The sequence below is a fragment of the Ranitomeya imitator genome, chromosome 5 (assembly GCF_032444005.1).
Source record: "Ranitomeya imitator isolate aRanImi1 chromosome 5, aRanImi1.pri, whole genome shotgun sequence".
NCBI lineage: Eukaryota > Metazoa > Chordata > Amphibia > Anura > Dendrobatidae > Ranitomeya > Ranitomeya imitator.
The window spans coordinates 83,442,895-83,468,978 of record NC_091286.1 but is presented as its reverse complement, the minus strand read 5'-3'; the positions used below and the strand labels follow the sequence as shown (position 1 = coordinate 83,468,978).

The window sequence follows — 26,084 nt, the reverse complement described above, 5'->3', positions numbered from 1 at the left end:
TGAGGCAAAAAACATGTATTTCGTGCAGTGGTTTTCCTGCCAAGAGGTTCACAAATGGTGCAGAAATTTCTCCTCAAATCCTGAATGTGTTCATATACTCTTACTCTGATAACAGCTTTACCACCACCGCCTTTGCCTTCTCTCAAGAGTCTCTCAATGGCTTCCACTGAACAGATTTGCCTCTTCAAGAAGAGTTTAATTGTGTAATTACCAGTCATCTGAAAGTGTGCAACCATTAGATATGTTTTTGCAGAGGCTTTGTTGGTATACAGTGTCATACAGTACTAAACCCTATTCTACAACTGATTTACGCAGGTATGTGGAAAGAACCACTCAATTACATAAAGAGAAACAACTGTCCATCATTACTATCAGGCATACAGGTCAGTTGGAAAAATTCCTAGAACTTTGATGATATCCTGAAATGTAGTCACGAAAACCATCAATCACTATGATGAAAATTTTACCACCGTAAAAAAAGCAAGATCAATAATTACCTTTCCTGCAGAGGATAAGTTCATCAAAGTTACCAGCATTAGAAACTGCAAATTGAGAGCACCTCAGATAACAGACCTCATAAATGATGCACAGACAATGAGTAGCAGACACATCTCAACATCAGCTGTCCAGAGGAGGCTGCAAGAAGCAGACCTTGGTCGAATTGCTGCAAAGAAGCCACTACTGAGGTCCCCAAACAATAAGAGACTTGTTTGAGCAAAGAAACACAAGGACTGGACATGAGATCATTATAAATCTATACTGTGGTCTGATGAGTTAAAATTTGAGATTTTTAGTACTAGCCGCTATATGAGACACAGAGGGGATAGCTTCTACATATGTGGTGCCCACCTTGAAGCGGGAGGTGTGATGGCGTGGGGTGCTTTTTTTGTGACCCTGTTGGTGATTTATTCCAAATTCTAGGCACGCTGAGCATGGCACAGCATTCTGCAACATGCCATGCCATCTGGTTTGCGCTCCGAGAGACCATCATTTGTGTTACAACAGGTCAATGACCGGAAACACCCCCCCAGGCTATGTTAGGGCTATGTGACCAAGGGAAGGGGGGGATGAAGTGCTCTGTCCAATGGTATGGCCTCCACAATTACCCAGTTAAGTTAGTGTAGGATGAGTTGATCCACAGTGTGGAGGCACTGCTGCCAACAAGTGCTCAGAACATCTGGGAACTCCTTCAAAACTGTTCTAAGATGACAACCTGATGAAGCTGTTTGAGTGAATGCCAAGGTGGTGTAAAGGGGGCACAACAAGAGCCCAAGGTTTAACATATCTGTGGTTTGCTTCACACGTGTTTCTTTATTCCATGTTTCTGTGTGTTCCTTCGTGGATTTGCTGTCTTCAGTCTGAATCTACAATGTGCACATTCCAGTTTGAACAAGTAGAACCATTGCAGGAACAGGTGTATCCACACTTTTAACCACTACTGTAGTTAAGTAAAATTTCCACAAAATATATTTATACTTATGGTATTTACACCTATGCTGTTCAGTTCTTCTACTCTCTTCTCTTTTTATTTTTATCTTTAAACATTTCATGTTTTTTATTGCAGATCTAAACCTCGTTTTGGGATTGGACGGCCCACATAAGTATGGGCTTTTATGCTTTTAAGAATTTATTAGCATTAATGATCTGTCCATGGGGACAGTGGATATTTATTAATACTTTTTATTTATGCTTGACAAGTTCTTGCTATTTGTAAAGCACTACAATGAATTTGCTATGATATGTTACTTAGCTTTTTATGCTCTTTTTAAATAAACTTAATTTAAACAAATACTGTGGAGTGTATTATTTTTGATTGTTTTAATGAAGCTAAGTGGCCGATTATCACATTTGCGCCTTTTTCTCTATCTTGTGGTGTTTTAGTCTTTTTTTTTAGTCTTGTTTTTGTGATAAATTCCTCCTTTAATTTGCACATTTTTAAGTCTATTTTATGTGTTGTTTGTTTTATTTTCCTTTGTCAATGTGGGTATGATTTTTGTTTTCCACATGTTTGCAGCCAGTACATCAAATGGAACGTTTTAAGAAGTCGCAAAATTTTTGTGCAAATGTACGCCAATCCCCCACTGAATTTTATGTACTTCTAAAAATTTTGCGCAAATTTTGTAACCTTTTGTGTATTGAATCCCAAATTTATCTCAACAGTTCTTATGTGAGGACCAGTATCAAATCCATTAACAAAATCTGAGTTTATTATTCTCCTTTCTTACTGCTCTGCCAACCCCTTGTCCAGGTCACTGCTTAATATTCCTAATTGTTTAACCTTTTATAATACTATGGTTATGCCAATTTTGCTGAAACCCAAAAGTCTTCTTAAAGGGAAATTTTCATTAGAAAATAACCTATTGTTTAAATCAGTTTGTTGTGTTAAATGCTTTTTATTTTAAAAAAAATGCATTTTTTATGTATTAAATTTCATATTTACTTTTTTTTTAAGTTTAACAGCATAATATTGTGCATAAAAAAATTAGTGACATTGCAATTTTCACACTGGCCACTGGAGCTATTTTAAACTCTTAACTTCCTGCAATTTCAGGAAGAGTTTACAGCAGTTCCCTTATCGTCAGAGGCAGGTTTACATTGACAGGTCACACTTCCATACACAACTGATAACATACGATTCACCAATCAGAATAGGTAATGTTACAGCTTCCCTTCCCTTTTCCACTACTTTTGCAAAGGCTTTTTAGATGTTTCAATACAAAAAATATAGTTGGGATTCAAACATTGTGGCTATGTACATATGTTGTTTCCTGAAACAAAAGGAAGTATAAGTCTAAAAAAATCCTCAGTGGTCAGTAAGTAAATTGCAAGATTTATACTTTTCATTTTTATACAGATTGAGGAATGTAAAAAAAATTACCAACATTTGAAATGTACATTTAGCACACCTTAAAGCTTTCTTAACAGAGTTTTTTGACTTCTAAAACAATTCTGTGATTTTTAAGGGATTTTTCTCGTTTTTTTTTTTTGTTTTTTTTTACTTAGGTATTTATTGTTTTACATACAAGCTTTTAAATGCTTTTTTCCAGCAGAAAAGCCTAAACAATGCATAAAAAGTCCCATAACAAGGACTTTCTACATTTGAGGAAAAGGATGCCCAGAATTAAAAAATACTCCTAAAATTTGAAAAAAATGGGGAACATTCCTTGAGGAGAAGGAGAAGCATCCCCAGATCAACACCTGGTCATCTAATGGTAAGACAGAGACCTGGAGAGGCGTAAAAGCCACAGTGTCTTGCACCCACTGTGAAATTTGGTGGATTATCGGCGATGATCTGGGGATGCTTTAACAAGGCTGGAATTGGGCAGGTTGTTATTTGTGAAGGACATATGAATCAAGCCACATACAAGGTTATCCTGGAAAAACAGTTGATTCCATCTGATCAGGCAATGTTCCCCAACTCTGAGGACTGGTTTTTCCAGCAGGACAATGCGCCATGCCACACAGCTAGGTCAATCAAGGTGTGGATGAAGGACCACAACATCAAATGCCTGTCATGGGCAGCCCAATCTCCAGACCTGAACCCCACTTAAAACCTCTGTAATGTAATCAAGAGGAAGATGGATAGTCACAATCCATCAAACAAAGAACTGCTTACATTTTTGTACCAGGAGTGGCATAAGGTCACCCAAAAGCAGTATGAAAGACTGGTGGAAAGCATGCCAAGACGCATGAAAGCTGTGAATAAAAATCATGGTTATTCCACAAAATATTGATTTCTGAACTCTTCCAGAGTTAAAACATTAGTATTGTTGTTTCTAAATGATTATGAACTTGTTTTTTTGCATTATTTGAGGTCTGCAAGCAATGCATTTTTTTGTTATTTTGAGCATTTCTCATTTTCAGAAAATAAATACAAAATTTATTGCTTGGAACTTCGGAGACATATTGTCAGTAGTTTATAGAATAAAAGAACAATTTACATTTTACTCAAAAATATACCTATAAAGAGAAAAATCAGATAAACTGAAAATTTTGCAGCGGTCTCTTAATTTTTGCAAAAGCTGTATATGCAAAAACAGGTTTACTCTACATAGCAATCATTTACCTATACGTAGCAGGGCACAAAGAAATGTAGTTAAACTTGCCTTAGTGACAGACAGGTACAAAGGCTAAACTTTTTATTCTTAGGCCCCTGATTCATCAAGTTTTCTGGAATAAAACTGCTTAAGTGTCCCAAAATTTTTGTGCAACTCATGAGTTTAGAAAACAATGGTGTGGCCTTTTAGATTCATCAGAATGTTCACCCCAAATGTGCCACACTGGTGTACATTCCTGACGCTGGCACACACCATCTGAAAGATTCACTAAAGAGGCGCACGCATTTTACTCCAGTAGACCCTTCATCAAGACTTTGGTACAAAACGCCAGTCTTGACGAATCAGGTCTTAGGGCCCCGTTTCATATGTCTTAATGAGAAGTATGTAGGAATAAGATGGACAAAATCCATTAAGAGACACGTCACTATTGATGAATTAGATTGGCGGATGCATCCATGTCCTGTCCAACTCTGGCTCCTCCCCATCTCCCACCATTTTGGTTTAGCTGCCTGAAACTGGTGAGAAAATATCAAATCGACAAATTTGTGTGCAATTCCGTGTTACGAAAAAATGTAGCGACTTTTTAGAGCATTTTATGCCAGTCTATTCAGGTAAACGATTTCATTAATTAGGGTCTATGTCTGTTCAAATTTGGCGTAGTGTGTCTATCAGTAACAAGATAAAAAAATATTCTACTCTCGCCTGATACATAAATGGCTGCCAATGTAAATTTTATTTTTGTTATTCAGAAAGCCTATTATGACTTCAGACATCATGATTTAAGGTACAATTCAATATTTGCAAGTGTGATCCATTATATTTACTGAAGACATTGCCGAAGGCCTTTGTCAGTCAGCTGAACTCATCGGATTTAGAAAGTCATGTTAGAGAAGTATGGAGGCTACAGACGTGTCGGAGAGAACAGCATGAGCGTGGGTTCCTGTTACCCATTGGGATTACTTGCTACAATCAGTTGTCTTGTGATAATCTACAGAGGACAGATTCTTCATTAGGATCATTATTGACTCATGGAGATGCCGAGACAATTAGTACATTTTCTACTTTTACATTTTGTTGCTTTGTACCTTTGTGTTCAAGGTAAGTCATTTGAATTTTTGTAGTAAAAAGTTGTATAGTAGATTCTGTCATTTTGTATCCTCTTAGGCCGGGGTCACACTTGTGTGTGCAATGCCAGAACCTTGTACGAGTCTCTCACATCAATACCTGCCACTGCTGCCGGCAGTCGGGACCGGAGTGTGCGGCTGCCTGTATTTCTTTGCAGCTGAACGCTCCGGTCTCGAGTGCCGACGGCAGTGCCGGGTATTGATGCGAGAGACTTGCGCGAGTTTCTCGCATTGCGCTCGCAAGTGTGACCCCGGCCTTAGAGGATTGTTCTGTACTTATAGGCTGGTGATATTCATGTTACTTTATTCCCAATCATGCAATCCTCAAATTAGATACAATAAAAAGTCACATGACTGAGGCCACAGTCAGATGGCCGTATAAATCGGAGCGAGATCGGAACGCAGTGCACGGACTGACCGGCAGCTCTCCCGACCAGAGTGTGACAGCTCCTAGAAATACATGCAGCTGTCATGTTTGCTTCAGGAGAGCCGCCAGCCAGTCCGTGCATTGCGTTCCGATCTCGCTCCGATTTATACGCCCGTCTGACTCCTACATTACTATGCATTTGTAGTATAAAACACCAGATTTGGAAAACAAAACAAAAAAATGTATGTAAAGTATATTCAAATTAAAGCCAAGACGTACAATGTATATAAAAGAATGCCTTTATTTATTTTTTGGCAAATGGCACTTCATGATGTGCCTGTACTTGGAACAATTGAAAAAATAAATAAATATATATATATATATATATATATATATATATGTATTTCAACAATGAATAAATAACAGGACGGACAAAAATAATACAATATCATAAAAATTCATGTAGGGCTTGGACCACACTAGGCACAAAACACCCTCAAAGTATGTACATATATCTAGTGTATAGGTATCTAACTATGTGTAAAAAAAAAAAAGCAGGGTGAAGCAATGTGCAATAGTGCAAAAAATGTGCAATTATGCAAGAAAAATATTTGTGTATCTGTATATATATATATATATATATATATATATATATATATATATATATATATATATATATATATATATTATAGTGCAATTTGCAAATCCGTGAATAAATTCAAATAAATCCAATTGAGGTACAAAAAATTTGTGTGTATAAACCTAGCCCGCATGTACTATATACCAGAACCAAGGTATATAACTAACGGTGGTGTATGTGCTATTCAGAGTAAAGGGTAAAAAAAGAGGGGCCAAAGTGTATGTCATACAACTAAGATGCCAATATCCTACATGGTTAAATGCACCAATGGCAGGGTAATAAGAATGGTGCCAAATACCTGCAATGTCCGTCCCTCCAAGTACAGCGCACCCCTACGCGCGTTTCGAATTAAATCCCCTGAAATCGTGAAGCCCCAACATAGGAAGGAGTGAAGACAGTGCGAGTCATGCAATTTCTCCCTGATGGGCAGAGCTGGGGAGGGACCGGAGCATGGCAGCATTCATGATGAAAAGTGGCGCTTTCTACTCCAGAAATTTCACTCCAGTACCTGACTGGAGTGAGATTTCTGGCATAGTGCATGGAGGAGTAACTGCTGTGCTATATTTGTTATCATTTTTCATAATAAAGTCTTATTTTATGTATATACTTTTTGTTTTCCATCTTCATAAACTTTTGTCTAACGTTTTACCACCTTTTCCTTAGCTTACGTCATGCCACTTTGCATTGCCAACCACAACCCATTTCCAGTCTCAGCCATGCAGTTTGTCAAAAAGAGGAAAAAGTGTCTAAAAAATATAATAAATAGGTCTAAAACTTGATGCAACCTTATGATTAACACGTGTCAAATGTAAATAACTGGTGATGTGAAAACTTTTTATCCAATAGGTGGTGGTAAGCCATTATCACGCTCCTCTGTATATTCGACTCTTCATCTACAAGGAAATCGCACAACAAAGGAGTTGGGAGACTTGGAACTCAAATATGATGCAACGACATCCACAACACCATTGACTGCTAATAATTTGGTAACCACTTGAAGCTACTGTAGACTTAAGAATAAAGCTGGCCACACACAAGAGAGTATTTGCTCGACAGTTATCTCTCTGGAATACCCCATATACATTAACGCTTGATTTGACTAAGCAGTTATGTGTTCTTCACAGAAGGAGAAGAGAAAGCCACTGCCAAACATATTTGGCAGAGCCTTATTCCCTCTGAAAACAAAAGGTCAAAAAGCCAAAGCCTTTTTTCCCCTGACATCTGTTGAGCATGTCAGGAGGACCTGTCGAAATAAGCAGGTTTTGGTCAACATTTAACTAATGTGTATGGTGGCCTTAAGACTGCCCACATATGAATCTGCCAGCTCTATCATGTCTGAGAAATGGCAAGCCCTCACCCAAGATAGTGAGACTGGGTAGTTTTTTTTGTTGCTTGGGATTTTGTAGACACTTTATTGATATGCAAATACTAGGATTTCATCAGCTCACCTAACCAGACGTATTAGGCCGGCGTCACACTCGGCGTAAGACAATACGGTCCGTATATAACGGCCGTAATACGCATAAAAGTCCCCAAAATAGTGGTCCGTATCTCCTCTGTAGGCAGGGTGTGTCAGCGTATTTTGCGCATGGCATCCTCCGTATGTAATCCGTATGGCATCCGTACTGCGTGTTTTTCTCGCAGGCTTGCAAAACCAACATACGGATTTACAATGGATCCATGTGCTAAAAAAAAAACATACTGTCATATATATATATAATGTCAGTAGACACATATATGTATATTAATATTTCATCCAGCGCGAGATAGCTTTAAAGCCGGTAATTCAATTGCCGGCTTTTGCTAACTCCTTCCTAAACCCGACATGATATGAGACATGGTTTACATACAGTAAACCATCTCATATCACCTTTTTTTTTGCATATTCCACACTACTAATGTTAGTAGTGTGTATGTGCAAAATTTGGCCGTTCTAGCTATTAAATTAAAGGGTTAAATGGCGGAAAAAATTGGCGTGGGCTCCCGTGCAATTTTCTCCACCAGAGTAGTAAAGCCAGTGACTGAGGGCAGATATTAATAGCCTGGAGAGGGTCCACGGTTATTGCCCCCCCCCCCCCCCCCCGGCTAAAAACACCTGCCCCCAGCCACCCCAGAAAAGGCACATCTGGAAGATGCGCCTATTCTGGCACTTGGCCACTCTCTTCCCATTCCCGTGTAGCGGTGGGATATGGGGTAATGAAGGGTTAATGCCACCTTGCTATTGTAAAGTGACATTAAGCCAGATTACTAATGGAGAGGCGTCAATTATGACACCTATCCATTATTAATCCAATAGTAGTAAAGGGTTAAAAAAAACACAAACACATTATTAAAAAGTATTTTAATGAAATAAACACAAAGGTTGTTGTAATATTTTATTGTACTCTCAATCCACCTGAAGACCCTCGCTCTGTGACAAAGAAAAAATAATAAACCAACAATATACATACCTTCCGAAGATCTGTAACGTCCCACGATGTAAATCCATCTGAAGGGGTTAAAATATTTTACAGCCAGGAGCTCTGCTAATGCAGCGGTGCTCGTGGCTGCAAAACCCCGGGGAATGAAGGTAAAGTAGGTCAATGACCTGTAGTTACCTTCATTCGCGGTGATGCGGCCTCTGCTGGTTGTTCCTCGAGCGTGGGAACTTTCCTAGAAAGCTCCCAGGCTCGAGTTCATATGAGGACAACCAGCAGAGGGCGCCTCACCGCGAAGGAGGGTAAATATAGGTCATTTACCTACTTTACCTTCATTCCCCGGGGTTTACAGCCATGAGCACCACTGCATTAGCAGAGCTCCTGGCTGTAAAATATTTTAACCCCTTCAGATGGATTTACATCGTGGGACGTTACAGATCTTCGGAAGGTATGTATTTTGTTGGTTTATTATTTTTTCTTTGTTACAGAGCGAGGGTCTTCAGGTGGATTGAGAGTACAATAAAATATTACAACAACCTTTGTGTTTATTTCATTGAAATACTTTTTAATAATGTGTTTGTGTTTTTTTTAACCCTTTACTACTATTGGATTAATAATGGATAGGTGTCATGATTGATGCCTCTCCATTATTAATCTGGCTTAATGTCACCTTACAATAGCAAGGTGGCACTAACCCTTCATTACCCCATATCCCACCGCTACACGGGAATGGGAAGAGAGCGGCCAAGTGCCAGAATAGGCGCATCTTCCAGATGTGCCTTTTCCGGGGTGGCTGGGGGCAGGTGTTTTTAGCCAGGGAAGGGGGGGCAATAACCATGGACCCGCTCCAGGCTATTAATATCTGCCCTCAGTCACTGGCTTTACTACTCTGGCGGAGAAAATTGCGCGGGAGCCCACGCCAATTTTTTCCGCCAATTAACCCTTTAATTTAATAGCTAGAGCGGCCAAATTTTGCACATACACACTACTAACATTAGTAGTGTGGAATATGCAAAAAAAAGGGGGATATGAGATGGTTTACTATATGTAAACCATGTCTCATATCATGTCGGGTTTCAGTATGATTTTACTGTACACCGCACTGAATTGCCGGCTTTTCTCTCTAACACCGCTGCGTATTTCTTTTTTTTTGCGCAATACGGTGACAAACGCAGCATGCTGCCATTTTCTATGGCCGTAGAAAGCCGTATAATATGGATCAGTAAAATACGGCAGATAGGAGCAGGGGCATAGAGAGTAATTGGGCCATGTGTAATGCGTGTTTTACGGACGTATTTTATGCGCTCTTATGTCCGTAAAACTCGCTAGTGTGACGCCGGCCTTAGAGTCCAATTCTCAATAGACATGTGCAGAGCACGGATCACCACCAAGTTCCTGCCGGCCGACTCCCAGGTGAAAATGCAAATCACTCACTTTTCCAGCTCATGTAAATATTGAATGGAGGAGATGAAAACAGAATAAAATCTTGTCCTTTATTAGTGCATCCTAAAAACAAGCTGACGCGTTTCAGGCAGTACTGCCCTTAGTCATAGCGTAATAAAAACACATTACAACATGTGGCAACGTGTTGGCTAAAGTCTTGGATTTTTTTTGCAGAAGAATGTTTAATGGATCTCAGTATTATTATTATTTATTATTATAGCGCCATTTATTCCATGGCGCTTTACATATGAGGAGGGGTATACATAATAAAAACAGGTACAATAAATAATCTTGAACAATACAAGTCACAACTGGTACAGGAGAGAGGACCCTGCCCGCGAGGGCTCACAATCTACAAGGGATGGGTGAGAATACAGTAGGTGAGGATAGAGCTGGTCGTGCAGTGGTTTGGTCGATCGGTGGTTACTGCAGGTTGTAGACTTGCCGGAAGAGGTGGGTCTTCAGGATCTTTTTGAAGTTTTGATGGTAGGTGAGAGTCTGATATGTTGTGGTAGAGAGCTCCAGAGTAGGGGTATACTCGTTGCTCAGGTTATTCTGAGCACGCTCAGATGATTTTAGTATTTCAGTGTGCTGGGAGATTCAGTTTTCGTACATGTACTCAGGCTGGCTAGAAGCTGTAAATCATGCAGCTGCTTCGACAAAAACTAAATCTCCGAGCATTCACAAATACTCGGAGACCACCCGAGCAACGAGTATACTCGCTCATCACTAGTCAATCTTATACTTTATAGAAAGCAATGCAAATGCAGTAAAACTAAGGTTCACTGAGAAAATATAAGACATGTTTATACATTTTGGATAGGAAACATTCATGTTCATTTCCAGTGCGTGTAAATCTGTGTGCAGCATTTTCTTACAGCAGATTTATTTTTTTCCTCTTGACCATAAAGACTATTTTTCTGATTGGTCAAAAAGGTGCAGTTGTATTTTCATAAACTGTGTACTATTTTATACACCAAAATCCAGAGAACAGCTAAGCACAGGTCAGACCCAGTCTAAATTCTGAAAAGATTATTTATTATTTTTAATTTAAGTATCAAACGCTGCTCTTGTAATATGCAATGTTTGACTTACTAAGTGACAATCTATCCTAAGTATTTACTTTTATACCACAACATGCAGTGTGGGGCACAGACTGGCAGGGTGTAGGACCACAGGTAATAAAAGTTAGATGTTTTTCTAGTGTAGAGGTGCTAATTATACTTCAAGAGGTTGTTCACTACTTTAGCAATAATGACCTATTCTTAGTATACGTCATCAATGTCTGATCGGTCGGGGTCCGAGAAATGACATCCCTGCTGATTAGCTTTACTTTGTGTTGGTTGTGGTGGCCGCTGACTGGCACTGCTCGATTGCGGATCTGCTCCATCTTATGACAGTGACCATGGAAGGGTACTGCACATGCACCTCCTATTCAAACCAATAGTAAGCGAAAGTGTAGTATCGAGAGTTGAGCGCATTTAATTGGGTCCCTCCTTATTCAGCAAGCTATAGCGCTTGCTGAATAAGCTGCAGAGGTAACCCGGATACATGGAGCGCGCCGGCTGATCAGCTGTTTGTGTAGCGGCTGTGTCACTGTCACAGCACATGCAATCTAAGTATAGATTGGTTTTCTCTGAACATGATGAAAACATAATCCTATAGAACAGTATACGTGATTCTACGCTGAAAATACTCTGTTAGCACATGGGCATCCCCAGATAACACCTTATCCCAGCATGTTCGCTCATCACTATGTAAAACGCATCTGTCAACCAATTTCACAATATGAACTCTATTCATTATGAAAGAGTACGTACTTATCATTTCATTTTTTAAAAATGTCAGGTACTGTCTAATATGTCCATCAGACTGGCAGGGGTCTGGGTCCAGGAGCGCTAAGCTTTTGCCTGACTCATAGACTTTTTATTGAGCCTGTACACGGCTCTGTGGCCATGTTCAGACCGCTGAGTGCACAATACAGAGTGTTTGGTTTTTTACAATCCGTGTCAGTACTTCGACCACCACCAATCTGATGTATGCATTAGGTTGTACCGATCACTTAAAAAAATGTCAATCATAGTAGCTCTTTAAAGGGAACCTGTCACATTATTCTTGCTGCCCGAACTGTGAGCTGTATGAGACAGAGACAGTCTCCATCATTATAAATATGGTTACTCTGCTGCATTTCAGAGGAAAATGTAGTTAAAAAATATCCTGGGAGGAGGTGACTAGGATGACGAGTCCAGGAAGCAGGTCCTCCCGGCTTCAATGCCCTGAACAGATAGACTGACTGACTGGTCTCTCCCTACTTGTATGTACATGGACAGACCTGTCAATCTACGTGAGTGGGTGGTGAGCAGCTGCCAGGGACACACTTATGTTACCAGTCACCTTGTTTCCGGCTTAAGTTTTATACTGCTGCAGCATTTTATTCTAAAACAAGCATAACAAAGGTGCATTGTCTCTGATTCATGTTGCCTGTGGTTCAGGCCGCATGATTCATGTGACAGGTTCCCTTTAAATAATCAGGCTGATATACTTACTTTGAAAATTCATGTCAAAATAGTTATTCCATAAGATCGGGAATAAATTACTGGTTTCTGGAGGTCTGACTGCTGAGATCACCAGTGATTCAGAAAAGAGGGCTATTGAACTCAAGAACCCAGTTTTGCAGAACACCATCTTGAAAGGAGCATGGCTCTTGAGATTCCTCCTCCATTCTATGTGTCCAAGACTGAGTTAGCACTATTAGTTATTGTCATCAGTTCCCTTGGCAGCACTATGCAAGCTCAAACCCCATTCAAACTCCTCCTTATTGAGGAGGAACATCCGAATGGTTGTAGTGGTAGTGACATCAATGACATTTATTACTTATCGTGTATATAGGTGATAAATATCAAGTGTCGTAATATTCACTTAAAGAGAACCTGTCATCATGTAAGAGTAGCCATGGATTTTAAATCCATCATACGATTCCAGAGATATGGGCCCTTTTGCTTGGTTCTAATTGTAATGGTCTTTAAAAGGGGCGTGGCATGCAGGATTCTCTGGGGGCGTGTCTTTAGGTTGTACTGCATAATTACCTTGTAAACCACGCCCACTTAGTTAAATATTAAAAAGAAGCACTAAATAAAAAGGCCCAAATCACTGGAACCGTACGGCCAATTTAAAAAAGAAAACCAACGGAATACTCAGGAGAGCAGCAGGAATAACGTAACAGCAAAACCCGGCCACTTCTGACATGGTGATATAGCCTCTGTCATATTGAAACTGTCTGCAAAATGTAACCACATGTTATTTTCTCGCCATCAAGGACAAGCGTGACTATGAACCAGTGTTTGTTCAGCACAGCTACAGAACCTCCATTCTAGAGGTATGCTATAGATTTTATTTATGAAATACAGTAATGTGTATTAATTTATTTTTGTCAGGGTTTTTTTGCCATATTACAATTTTTTTTTTTAAGATGGGTGCTTTCACGCTGCATTTCATAATACGTTCAGTTGGGGCTTACGTCCAAACCGCTTCAAAAACCTTGTGTGCCATATGTGCTGATGGGGCCATTGACTGTAATGGTGGAGATGGAGTCACTGTGTGTTCTGTCATCCATCATTTTTGGCCTACCGGAGGTGGCAAGGATTTTCTTTTTTAATAAATTTGCAAAAATTTCTACATTTGTTTTTTTTTTCAGTCAAGATGGGGTGCAGAGTGTACATTAGTGAGAAAAAAATGAACTTTTTTGAATTTACCAAATGGCTGCAATGAAACAAAGAGTGAAAAATTTAAAGGTGTTTGAATACTTTCCGTACCCACTATATATATATATATATATATATATATATATATATATATATATATATATATATATATATATATATATATACAATATCAATTCCTACCTACCCGCAGAGGTTGGCATCCTACATATGCAAACGGTTCCCCTCTCAATGTAGACTCGCCCTTATGTGCACTGGTAGACCCTGTAGTCTATGGTACGAGACAAGGTGCGCATTAAGCACCATAAACAAAATAAGGGCAAATGCACAGACAAGTGCAAAGACAGGAATATGATGGCAATTTTCCATTATTATGTTCATAAGAGGTAGACACAGCTAAAAAGTGAATAGTAATAAGCTTGAATAATCAGTATATATGTGGCATCCTGGGTAGTGCCTAAATTGCCCATTCAACAAGCAATGAATAATAATAAGCTCAACTCATTGACACACATGTAGCCCCCTGATCAGTACATATACAATACACTTGACGCGTTTCGCCTTTCATTAGAAAGGTTCCCTAGCAGTACAAAGTAAAGAGCACTTAGCTTTACTCATCATATGAGGTGGGTGCTATGATGATCAAGCGTTCCAAAGTTCATCGGAGGTAGATCCCTCCTTAGCAGTCCAACTCCAGTAGACGTATACGGCCGAAAACGATGCACGTCAAAGCACACTGTGACTCCATCTGCATCATTATTCAATGGCCCCCATCTGTCATATAATCACCTCTTGCTAGTCCGAGTTCAGAAGACTCCAGCAGTTACTGCCTATTAAATCTGAAACCAGCCATGTAATTTTTATTATTATTAGCTTAGACAAATACTTTAGGTCATTTCTGATTTGTGTCTGGTCATCTCAATTTATACCCCTTTTTTCCCCCTCCACGCACCCCCCCCCCCCCCAAAAAAAAAAAATGTTGACATATGAGATAACTTACAAACATGCAAATACTCCTTTAAGGCAGGGTAAGTAATGTTAGTTATTATGTGTTTCCCTCTCAGACTTGTGAAGTAAATACGACAATACTAAAAGTAGAAGCCAAAGATAAAGATGCATCTGTCATTAAGTACAGTCTGTCGGTAAGTCTTTCATTGACACCATATTGGTTATAGTATTTTCTGTAATCATTTTTATGGATATCTCTTTCAGATAATCAGCTTGAACTTCCAAGAATTAGAAGGTCATTGTCTATTTATGTACTGATCCCCACATATATCGCTTATTAATTAGATATATACTGTAAACATATGATTGATGGTAGTACAACCAATGAAATCCCCCCACACCCTGATCTACTAATAAGAGGTCCCATTGTTTGGTGGAAGCTATAACATTGCAGATATGAGAACGTGCTACGTCCCTTCATACGGTAGCGTGCATTGTTGTCTGTGTCATGAATTATTTGCAGATTATTCCACCCTATGCATTCATTTAGGTTGCTTCTTGCCCTTTTCTCTACTGATCATAGGGATTTGAGGATTATTCATGGTTACGGTAATCCAAAATATTAGCCATCATTAACCCCTTCCCGACCTGTGATGCCACGTAGGCGTCATGAAAGTCGGTGCCAATCCGACCTGTGACGCATATGTGGCGTCATGGAGGGATCGCGTCCCTGCAGATCGGGTGAAAGGGTTAACTCCAATTTCACCCAATTTGCAGGGACAGGGGGAGTGGTACTTCAGCCCAGGGGGGAGGCTTTGCCCCCACGTGGCTACGATCACTCTGATTGGTTGAAAGTGAATCAGCCAATCAGAGCAATTTGTAATATTTCACCAATGAAACTTGGTGAAATATTACAATCCAGCCATGACCGATGCTGCAATATCATCGGCCATGTTTCCCCACCGACTGACAGCGGCGATCTGCAGCCGCTGTCAGTGTTTCCTACCCCTCCATCCTGTCCTCCGCGCCCTCCTCTCCCCTCCGTCCTGTCCGGCGCCACCCCCGCTATCCGATTCCATCCCCCCTTACCTCCAAAGTCCCGGGGTCCCTCCCGGTGTCTGTCCGGCATCTAGGATGGGCAACGCCATCTTCAAAAATGGGGTCACTTGTTGGGGAGCTTCAATCTTTAGGCACACAGGGGCTCTCCAAACGCGACATGGTGTCCACTAAAGATTTGAGCCAATATTTCATTCAAAATTATAAAATGGCGCTCCTTCCCTTCCGAGCCTTGCCGTGCGCCCAAACAGTGGCTCCCCCCACATATGGAGTATCAGCGTACTCAGGACAAATTGGACAACAACGTTCATGGTCCACTTTCTCCTTTTACCCTTGGTAAAATAAAAAAAATTGTTGCTAAAAGATCATTTTTGTGACTAAAAAGTTAAATGTTAATTTTTTCCTTCCCTGTTGCTTCTGCTGCTGTGAAACACCTAAAGGGTTAATAAACTTCTTGAATGTGGTTTTGAGCACCTTAAGGGGTGCAGTTTTTAGAATGGTGTCACTTTTGGGTATTTTCAGGCATACCGACCCCTCAAACTGACTTCAAATGTGAAGTGGTCCCTAAAAAAATGGTTTTGTAAATTTTGTTGTAAAAATGAGTAATCGCTGATCCAATTTTAACCCTTATAACTTCCTAGCAAAAAAAAATTTTGTTTCCAAAATTGTGCTGTTGTAAAGTAGACATGTGGGAAATGTTATTTATTAACTATTTAGTCTCACATAACTCTCTGGTTTAACAGAATAAAAATTCAAAATTTGAAAATGGCAAAATTTTCAAAATTTTCGCCAAATTTCCGGTTTTTCACAAATAAACACAAAAATTATCGACCTAAAGTTACCATTAACATGAAGCTCAATATGTTGCGAAAAAACGCTCTCAGAATCGCTAGGATCCGTTGAAGCGTTCCTGAGTTATTACCTCATAAAGGGACACTGGTCAGAATTGCAAAAATTGGCCAGGTCATTAAGGTCAAAATAGGCTGGGACATGAAGGGGTTAAAAATCCCAGAAAATCCCTTAAGCCCTTTTATTGACTTCTGATTTTTTTTACATCTTGTTTCGAGGATCCTTCCAACAAAATAATTCATCACCACAGTAACCTAAGAGCTCTGCGAGTGCCATTACTTGTGGGTGCTGGCTTCATTACACAGCCGACACACTAACCTAATGTTTTGATTTGGAGAGTATTCAGATTCAGGGAGGTTTAAAGATGTTGGCCGGGAAAGATAAAAGCTTACCCAGGGGACTGAATTTGTAAAAAATTACAAGCTCATTAATACTCACCTACCGGCTCCCACATGGATCTAGAGTAAGCCGCTACAGGAGTTATTTGCTTCAGGTCCTTCCACAACGCTTTTATAGAATTAAGGTCAGGACTTTGACTTTGCCAATCCAAAATGTTAACTTTATTCTTCGTTAATCATTCTTTTGTAGAACGACTAGTCTGCTCTGTACTTTGAGTCATTGACTTGCTGCATGACCCACGCTCCTCTTGAGATTTAGCTCATATACCTGTGTCCTTTCATTTTCCATTAGAATTTCTTGGTATTATTCAGAATTCTCTGTTCCTTCAGTAATGGCAAGCCATTGAGAGCCAGATGCAGCAATACAGGCCCAAACTATGACTACCACCACTGTGTTTCACAGATCGTATGAGGTTTTATGCTTTAATAATTTTTTTTTCCTCTTTCTTCAAACATAAATAAACCAAAAAGCCCTATTTCTCTTACCCCATGACGGCACTAACGAGAGAGGGATCCGCCCTCAGGGACAGGAAACCCACAGGTTAAAAAGGCGGGACCTCTCCTCCACCTCAGTTCGGTTTCCTGTCCCCGACGGGGATCCCACAACTCACCATCCAGGAGTCCAGGGACCATCAGGCCGAGTTCAGGCAGCGGGGGGCCCTGCCACGGTCTCAGGTGGATTCCTCCCTGAAGGCGCGTTCCGGGGTCGGCGGGCCTCGTGGATATGCGCGGAGGGGAGGCAGTGAAGAGGTTACCGAGCCTGCCTCTTCTCTTTTCAATGGAGTGGTCGGTAATAGGTAGCGGCGGCTACCTGGAGGTTTCCTCCGCCGGTCCATGAGGCGCACAGGGGGTGGTGACGCCGGTCACCGACAAGCGGCAGGACGCAGATTGCAGCGGCGGCTGCAGAAGCTCCATCCCTCCTGTGAGCCGGCAAGTAGTGAGCGCGCGCGCGAGGTCCGGCAACTTACTGCGCAGGCGCGGGGGTCACTTCCGGGGTCGGCGCAAGGTACCTCTGGGTAAACCGGAAGTTACCTGGCGCCGCTCTGTCAGCATAAAAAACGGAAAAAAAGGGGCATACCGCTGCTCAGTAATTACCACCATGAGTGGAATAGAGCAGTCGGTGGAAGAAATTTCACAGGCCCCTGTGACAAAGAATCCGAAGGAGCGCCATTCGTCACGGAAACCTACGCAGCGCAGCAGCTCAGGATCCCAGCGCAGCAGAGGCTCTGGTGGATCCAGGAGGGAGACGGTGGTTCAAGTGGAGGAGGCATCCTCAAAGCCACAACCGGTATCTTCCTCACATTAGGAGGGTAAGTGACCTCCGTGAAAGTGTATATTCTAATAGGGGTTTATTGTTTCCTAGGGAAAGAAATGCCAAGGGAAAAGTAAACATAAAGTGTGCCCACTTTGTTCAGCAGATTTGCCAGATTCGTGGGTTAAAAAACTCTGTGCGTCATGTATTAAGAACACCATTGATGAGGAGGCACCAAGTTTCACATCTGAATTAAAAGATTTAATTAAAACCCAAGTAGCAGACGCATTAAAAAGCGTAAAAAACCGTAAGAGAAAACATAAAGAAAAATCTCCAGATTACAGCTCCAGCGAGGGAGATAGTACGAGTGGGGATTCTGATAGCTCTACAGCTTCATCATCCTCCTCCGCATCTTCAGAAAGCGGTCGCATCTGTTTCCCAATAGATGAAATGGATGCGTTGGTGAAAATGGTTAGGGCGACAATGGGTCTGGCAGACACTCATTCCAAAAAATCTGTACAAGATCTTATGTTTAGTGGCCTGGAACAAAAGAAGTACAGAGTGTTCCCATTAAATGAAAAAATTCAAGCCCTTATAAAAAAGGAGTGGAAAAGACCAGACAAAAAAGTACTGTTAACACCCAAAAGGAAATACCCATTTGATGACCCAGCCTGCGCCTCATGGGGAAAAGCGCCAAAATTAGACGTCGCCATCGCGAAAGCCTCTAAAAAGTTCGCTCTGCCTTTTGAAGATATGGGGACCCTCAAGGATCCTATGGATAAAAAGGCCGATGTCTTCCTAAAAGGGTCCTGGGAGGCCGCCAGCGGGGGGCTAAAACCCGGTATAGCTGCTACGTGTACAGCTAGAGCACTAATGGTCTGGCTGGATCATTTAGAGACTCAATTAAAAAATAAAACCCCAAGAGAGTCTATACTAGACTCCGTGTCAGCGATGAGAGGGGCCGCTGCATATTTAGCAGATGCCTCAATAGACTCAGTTAGACTGACGGCAAGATCGGCTTCCTTCTCAAATGCGGCTAGGAGAGCATTATGGCTAAAGTGCTGGCCGGGGGACCTGCAAACTAAAGCTAAGTTGTGTTCCATTCCGTGTGAAGGTGAATATTTGTTCGGTCCCACCCTAGACGATGTCCTCGAAAAAGCGGTTGATAAAAAGAAAGCCTTTCCGGGATTCCTAAATCAATCTTATAGGTGGCCCTTTCGAGGAAGGAGGTTCACACAAAGACGCCCCCCAAAAAATCAAAAGGAGGGGTGGGAAGACAGAAAATTCAAAAGAGGAGGTTTCATGTTCAACAAGCCGGATAATAAAAAACAGCCACAATGAGGGTGTGCCCCAGGTAGGAGGGAGACTGACCCACTTTCTTCCAACCTGGGAAAAAATTTCTGGAAGTGCCTGGACTCTAAACATCATAAAGACGGGCCTAAAACTAAGCTTTCACACAATGCCACACAATCAGTTTGTGGTCACACCACGAAGAAAGTCAGAGATCGAGCAGCTGAGCATCCAGAGAGAAGTTCTCAGTCTTCTGGAGAAGAAAGTCTTACAGGAAGTTCCACAACAGGAAGAGACGAGGGGGTTTTATTCTCCGCTCTTTCTTCGAACAAAACCGGACGGAACTTTCAGAGTAATTATAAATTTAAAACAACTAAACAGATACCTGGTAATAGAAAAATTCAAAATGGAGACAATAAAATCATGTGTCAGATCCCTTATCCCGTCTTGTTTCATGACTGTTATAGACTTAAAGGACGCATACTATCATGTGCCAATCCATCTGGATTTCCGGAAATATCTCAGGGTTGCAGTAATGATACAAGGGGAACTGAAACATTACCAATACAAGGCTCTTCCGTTTGGTCTAGCCATTGCCCCGAGAGTATTCACAAAATTAATGGCGGAAGTAATGGCCCATATAAGGGAACAAAACATATTGATTGTGCCTTATCTGGACGACCTCCTAGTGATGGGCAGTTCCTCTCTACATTGCAGCCAGCAACTAAACAGAGTGATGGTAGCCCTATCGAATCTAGGATGGTTTTTGAACCTGGAAAAATCCAGGCTTATCCCATCTCAAGTACAGTTGTACTTGGGGATATTAATAGACTCAACAAAGCAAGAGTGTCGTCTGCCGGAAGAAAAAGTATCCAACATGATACATCTAGTGAATCAGTTGAGTATCTCTCCTCTGATCTCTCTAAGGAGAGCCATGTCCATACTGGGGTCGATGACATCCTGTATCCCAGCGGTACAGTGGGCTCAGAGCCACTCGAGAGATCTCCAGTGGGAAATACTAGAGGCGGTATCCCACGCAGGAGGAAATTTAGAAAAGCAATTAAAAATATCCTCTCGGACAAAAACTTCCTTAGCTTGGTGGACAGACCCATCCAATTTCAGGAGGGGGGTTCCATGGGTATGGCCGGTCTCGATAATCCTGACCACAGACGCAAGCCCTTGGGGGTGGGGGGCCCACCTAAACAGGCAAATTGCCCAAGGTCCTTGGTCAGTAGAAGAAAAAGACCTTACTTCAAACATGAAGGAGCTTTTAGCAGTTCTGTACGCCATCAATCATTTTTTAACTTCCCTCCGTTCCCACCACGTGAGAGTACTGACGGACAACAGGGTAGTAGTAGCATATTTAAACCATCAGGGAGGGACGAGGTCTCAATCCCTAATGAAAGTGACAAATTTCATCATGTCACAAGCAGAAGCCAACTTGTCCTCCCTGACAGCCCTTCACATAAAAGGGTCAGAAAATCAAACTGCAGATTTTCTAAGCAGAACCCAAGTAAAACAGGGGGAATGGGAGTTAAATACAAGTATATTCAAACGCATAGTGGATCTTTGGGGGGCCCCGGATATAGATCTATTTGCAAACAATCAAAATCGGAAAACGGAGGCCTTCTGCTCGATAGATCCTCGGGGGAGTCCAGTGGCTATAGACGCGTTGTTAATTCCATGGAAATTCCATCTAGCTTATGTGTTTCCTCCGATAGCTCTAATTCCCTTAGTCTTGAAGAAAATCAGGGAAGACAGAGCCAAAGTGATACTGATAGCTCCGTTCTGGAAGGGGGTTTTCTTCAAATCTAATTTCTACCCTGCTGGCCAGTAGAAAACCTATAACTACCAGAGCCTACGGCAAAGTCTGGAAAAAGTTCCTCTCCACGTCAGGAGTTATCCTATCAAATCAGATGCCAATTCAGGAAATCTTAGAATTTCTTCAAAAAGGTTTAGAGAAAGGCCTAGCAACAAATACTCTGAAGGTTCAGATTGCAGCATTGGGTGCCCTTTACAACCAGGATTTGGCGGGGAATCACTGGGTAAAAAGATTTATTAGAGCATCTACTAGGTCCAGACCAGTTATACATCTCACCGCTCCTCCCTGGGACCTGAACCTAGTCCTTTCAGCACTAACTAAAGCGCCGTTCGAACCTTTATCTCAGGCTTCACTAAAAATAATATCTTGGAAAACCTGTTTATTGGTGGCCCTAACCTCAACTCGCAGGATTAGTGATCTGCAGGCCTTATCAGCCTACCCACCTCTAACACAAATATTAGATGACAGAGTAATCCTCAAAACTGACCCTTCTTACCTTCCCAAAGTGGCGTCAAAATTCCACAGATCTCAAGAGATAGCGTTACCATCTTTTTGCCCCAATCCAAAAAACAAAAAAGAGGAGGCTCTACACACTCTAGATGTAAAGAGATGTCTAACACACTATCTATCAGCCACAAGGGAGTGTAGGAAAGGGAGGGCTCTGTTTGTCTGCTTTCAGGGACCAAATAAGTGTCACAAGGCATCGAAAGCCACGTTGGCGAGGTGGGTAAGAGATGCCATCAAGATGTCATATACCTCTTCCGGAGAACAAGCTCCGGACACAATTAAGGCTCATTCAACCAGGTCGGTGGCAACCTCTTGGGCTGAACGTGGTGGAGCATCAATAGATCAAATATGTAGAGCAGCCACTTGGTCTTCCCCCTCTACATTCTTCAAGCACTATCAGCTTAATCTATCTTCTCCCTCAGACTTAACTTTTGGTAGGAGAGTTCTTGAGGCAGTAGTCCCACCCTAAAATTTTTCATTCTTTGAAATTCTCTCGTTATTGCCGTCATGGGGTAAGAGAATATCGTAGTTACTTACCGATAACGGTATTTCTCTGAACCCATGACGGCACCTGTATATTCCCTCCCTTCACGTATGGGTGTCCACACTACTTATAAATTAAGTCACGAGGTGTGCATAAAAAAAAAAAAAAATGTGTGTGTATATATATATATATATATATATATATATATAGAGGAGCTTATATAAGTTATACAGTTATATTTTGTTGTGTAAAAATAACCAATTAAGTTACAGCAGAAATTCCCTGCAAGGCTCTGTAAACCAACTGAGGTGGAGGAGAGGTCCCGCCTATTTAACCTGTGGGTTTCCTGTCCCTGAGGGCGGATCCCTCTCTCGTTAGTGCCGTCATGGGTTCAGAGAAATACCGTTATCGGTAAGTAACTACGATATTTGGTTTCATGCATCCACAAAAGATTGTTCCAATAGCCTTCTGGCTTGCCCAGGTGATAGCAAACTGTAAATGAGCAGTAGTGTTCTTTTTGGAGAGCAATGACTTTCTCTTTGCAGTCCTGCCTTGAACACCACTTTTGGTTAATGTCCTCCTGATAGTGGACTCATGAACATTAACATTAGCTAATGTGAGAGAGTCCTTTAGTTGTTTAGAGGTTACCTTGGGTTCCTTGTGACCTCCGTGACCTTTATACGACTTTGTTGGTCAACCACTCTTGTGGAGAGTGATTGGAATGCCTGCCAGGGCAGCAGGGTACGGTACCCGGTCCGGTCTTAAAGAGATGTCCCGGTGGCTGCGACCCGGTCCATGGCCCTGGGCGCCCAATTAAAGGGAAAAGTCTTTAAGGGGATTTGTGAATAAAGTCTATTGTTCGTGACGCCACCTGTGGTGTTCGGTCAGTGGGGACCGACGCATTTTAAAGGGGTCCTCTGGGGTGATGGTATGCAGTAAGATGGTGACGCTTCCCAGAGGTGAAGTGGGGTCCCCAGGGCTTTCCAAGTGTAGTGCACCGATGATGTGGTGGATGGTATTGCAAAGAACGAGGACAAAGGTTTGCAGTCTTTACCTGGTTTACTGATGGCAGTAGTCCTCAGTTCAGGGTACCAAGTGCAGGGTAGCTGTGGTCCGGCCGGCTTGGAGGCAATAGGAGATGCCTCTACCAGGTGAGGTCTGTAAGCCTTTCCTACTTGCGCTATTTAGTTGATTAGGTCTCTACCGCTTGAAGCTTATTGTCCTAAGACAGATGTATGTACGATAGGCAGCTCGAGCATGTTTATAGGGTCTCTATCATGACCTGGGTTCTAAGGTTACTGCTTCACCTCAGACTTGATGCAGGCAATTGACATACAGTCCTATGCCCTCCGGTTCTGCTGCTCATCCTGGAGAACAACACGACCTCGGGCTCCCGGTACCCAGTTTCTGCGCTCTAGCTCCCAGGGTGTCCTTCCACTGTTCCCCTGCTGAGCCTCTTCCTTCTCTGTGCTTCTTCACTCTAAGCACCTCCATTATTCAACTCCTCACGATATCTCTCTTTCTAGGGGTAGCATCTCCCTTGTGGCTGCTTGGCCCCTACGTCTGCTCCAGATGTCCTTCTGCTCTCCTCTCTCAGACTCTCTCAGACTGACTGACTCTTCCTCCGGACCAGGATACATAAAGTCTAAGGAAGCTCCCCTGAATCCGGGTCCTGAGCTCCCCCTCCTGGCCTAGATTCAGATGTGTTGAACGTGAGTGCCTTTCCTGATAGAGAGAATCTCTCTTGCCTTCAAGCGTGACATCACCCTCCCCGAAAGGAAGGCAACATCACTGCAACAACCGGTTCCCTGGGGTGTTGCATGATAATGGTCTTGAATTTCCTCCATTTATACATGATCTGTCTGACTCTGCATTGGTGTATGCTGACATTTTTAGAGATGATTCTGCAACCTTTTTTAGTCTAATGAGCCTCATAAACTTTTCTTCTGAGGTCCTGAGAAACCTCCTTTGTTCTTGCCATGATACATTTAGGCCAGCATGTTATGAAGATCAGACTTTGATCGATCTCTGTTCTTTAAATAAAACAGGTCACACACTCACCCTGATTGGCAACCCATTGATTGCAAACACCAGACTCTAATTTCACCTTCAAATTATATGCTAATCCTGAAGATTCACATACTTTTGCCACTCATGTGATATTGGATCATTCTACTCAATAAACAAATTCAAAAGTATATTATTTTTGACCAATTTGTTTGATTTTATTCTTTTTATCTACTACTTAGGACTTGTATGAAAACCTAATGTAGTTTTATGCAGAAATATAAAAAATTAGTTCACAAATTTTCACGTACCACTGCATGAGTAATCAGAAAACTCAAACCTCTTTCTCTATGGCCATTATTTTCACGCCCCCCCAACCCCACACACACACAGGTGAAGCAGTTGGGCAGAGGATAAATCTATCACTCATATGCCCAATTTATATGGAGGAGGAAGTGAAAGAAAGCGCCAACTCATGAAGATCCTAAGGACATGGGATATCCACATGCACAGCCTTCACTTTTTTTGTAAGATGAATACATGAGACCCAGAAACAAATGCAGATGTATTGAAATCTTCTTAACAGGCATATATAGAATTACCAAAGTATTTATGATCCAAATTATGCCCGAAACCGCTTATTTCTTTATTTATAGAGTATCTTTCCTTAATACAGGGACCAGAAAATGATTATTTTCACATGAATCCATTAAATGGAGAGATAACATTGGCAAAAGTTTTAGAATACAACATGATTAACAGATTTGAGCTTTATGCCGGAGCTGAGGTAAGACGGCCACAATTAGTATGTACTATGTATACAGTATGTGCTCCTAATATTCATATCACTAGATGTATGGAGTCATGAGATTAGATGTAGGCAGTACTAACGCATACATAATAATGATAGTAGTAATGTTGCTTTATGTATTTCACAAGAATTTCAAGTGTATATATATTGATGCATTTTCTATCTATATTCAATGAAGGACCCTTCGGGCCATTTTAACGTGGTGCCTGTGATTATAGACATACAAGATGTCGATACTATGAACCCTCATTTTATTTTTCCTCTATATGAAGGCTCGATATCTGAAAATCAGGTGAGACGTTATTTACCTCCAGTTATATATTACTTATTGCTAAATAGAACGTGTCCAATGCTTTATGCTCCCACACCACCACCACAACTAACTTGATCTTTCAACTCCTGTTTTTTGTAAAGGTGTTCATAGTAGGCCAGGTCATACCATACCGTATGGCTGTTTTCAGTCAAGGAAGTGAAGGCTCTCCTCAGAAAAGTCAAGTTAAGGGTGTCCTAATCCTGCCAAATCTGAGCTCTGTTCTTGGGGTGGTGCACTGTCCTCGCGGTTGACAATAAAGCTAAATTGTAGCTTGACTTGTCTCCGGAGCATCTCCACCTCCTAAACTGCAAACAGGTGATTAATATACAGTGGACATTGGCATTATACTTCTGACATCTTTTCCACCAAACCGAAACAGTTCTCAGGCTATAAAATATACCTTTACACAGTAATGGAGTATAATGATAATATAATCTTGGCGGTAATGGGGGTAAAAAAACATCTGACACATTATCTGTATAGAGAACCTGTCCCCAGCTCAAAAGTTGACAGTTTTTGTTCTTATTTTATATCTGCTGCCTTCCTGAGTATTTTGATTATTATTTTTTTAAATCCCCA

At 41.5% G+C, this 26,084-nt stretch overlaps 2 protein-coding genes across 4 annotated transcripts in view; both read left to right on the top strand.

Annotated features, from left to right (window-relative positions):
* The window catches only part of SANBR (SANT and BTB domain regulator of CSR), a 77,277-nt gene extending 75,495 nt beyond the window's left edge, over positions 1 to 1,782 (top strand). For both annotated transcript variants that reach the window (XM_069768892.1, XM_069768891.1), the window contains one exon: positions 1,565 to 1,782. In XM_069768892.1, coding sequence (XP_069624993.1) covers positions 1,565 to 1,601 — 37 coding nt within the window. In that variant the 3' untranslated portion in view covers positions 1,602 to 1,782. The remainder of the gene's footprint in view (positions 1 to 1,564) is intronic.
* A 3,123-nt stretch (positions 1,783 to 4,905) lies between these two features.
* Positions 4,906 to 26,084, top strand: part of LOC138681406 (protocadherin Fat 4-like) — a 286,716-nt gene continuing 265,537 nt past the window's right edge. For both annotated transcript variants that reach the window (XM_069768890.1, XM_069768889.1), the window contains exons 1-6: positions 4,906 to 5,156; positions 7,036 to 7,175; positions 13,366 to 13,425; positions 14,833 to 14,910; positions 25,058 to 25,168; positions 25,371 to 25,484. In XM_069768890.1, the coding sequence (XP_069624991.1) occupies positions 5,087 to 5,156; positions 7,036 to 7,175; positions 13,366 to 13,425; positions 14,833 to 14,910; positions 25,058 to 25,168; positions 25,371 to 25,484 (573 nt within the window). In that variant the 5' untranslated portion in view covers positions 4,906 to 5,086. The remainder of the gene's footprint in view (positions 5,157 to 7,035; positions 7,176 to 13,365; positions 13,426 to 14,832; positions 14,911 to 25,057; positions 25,169 to 25,370; positions 25,485 to 26,084) is intronic.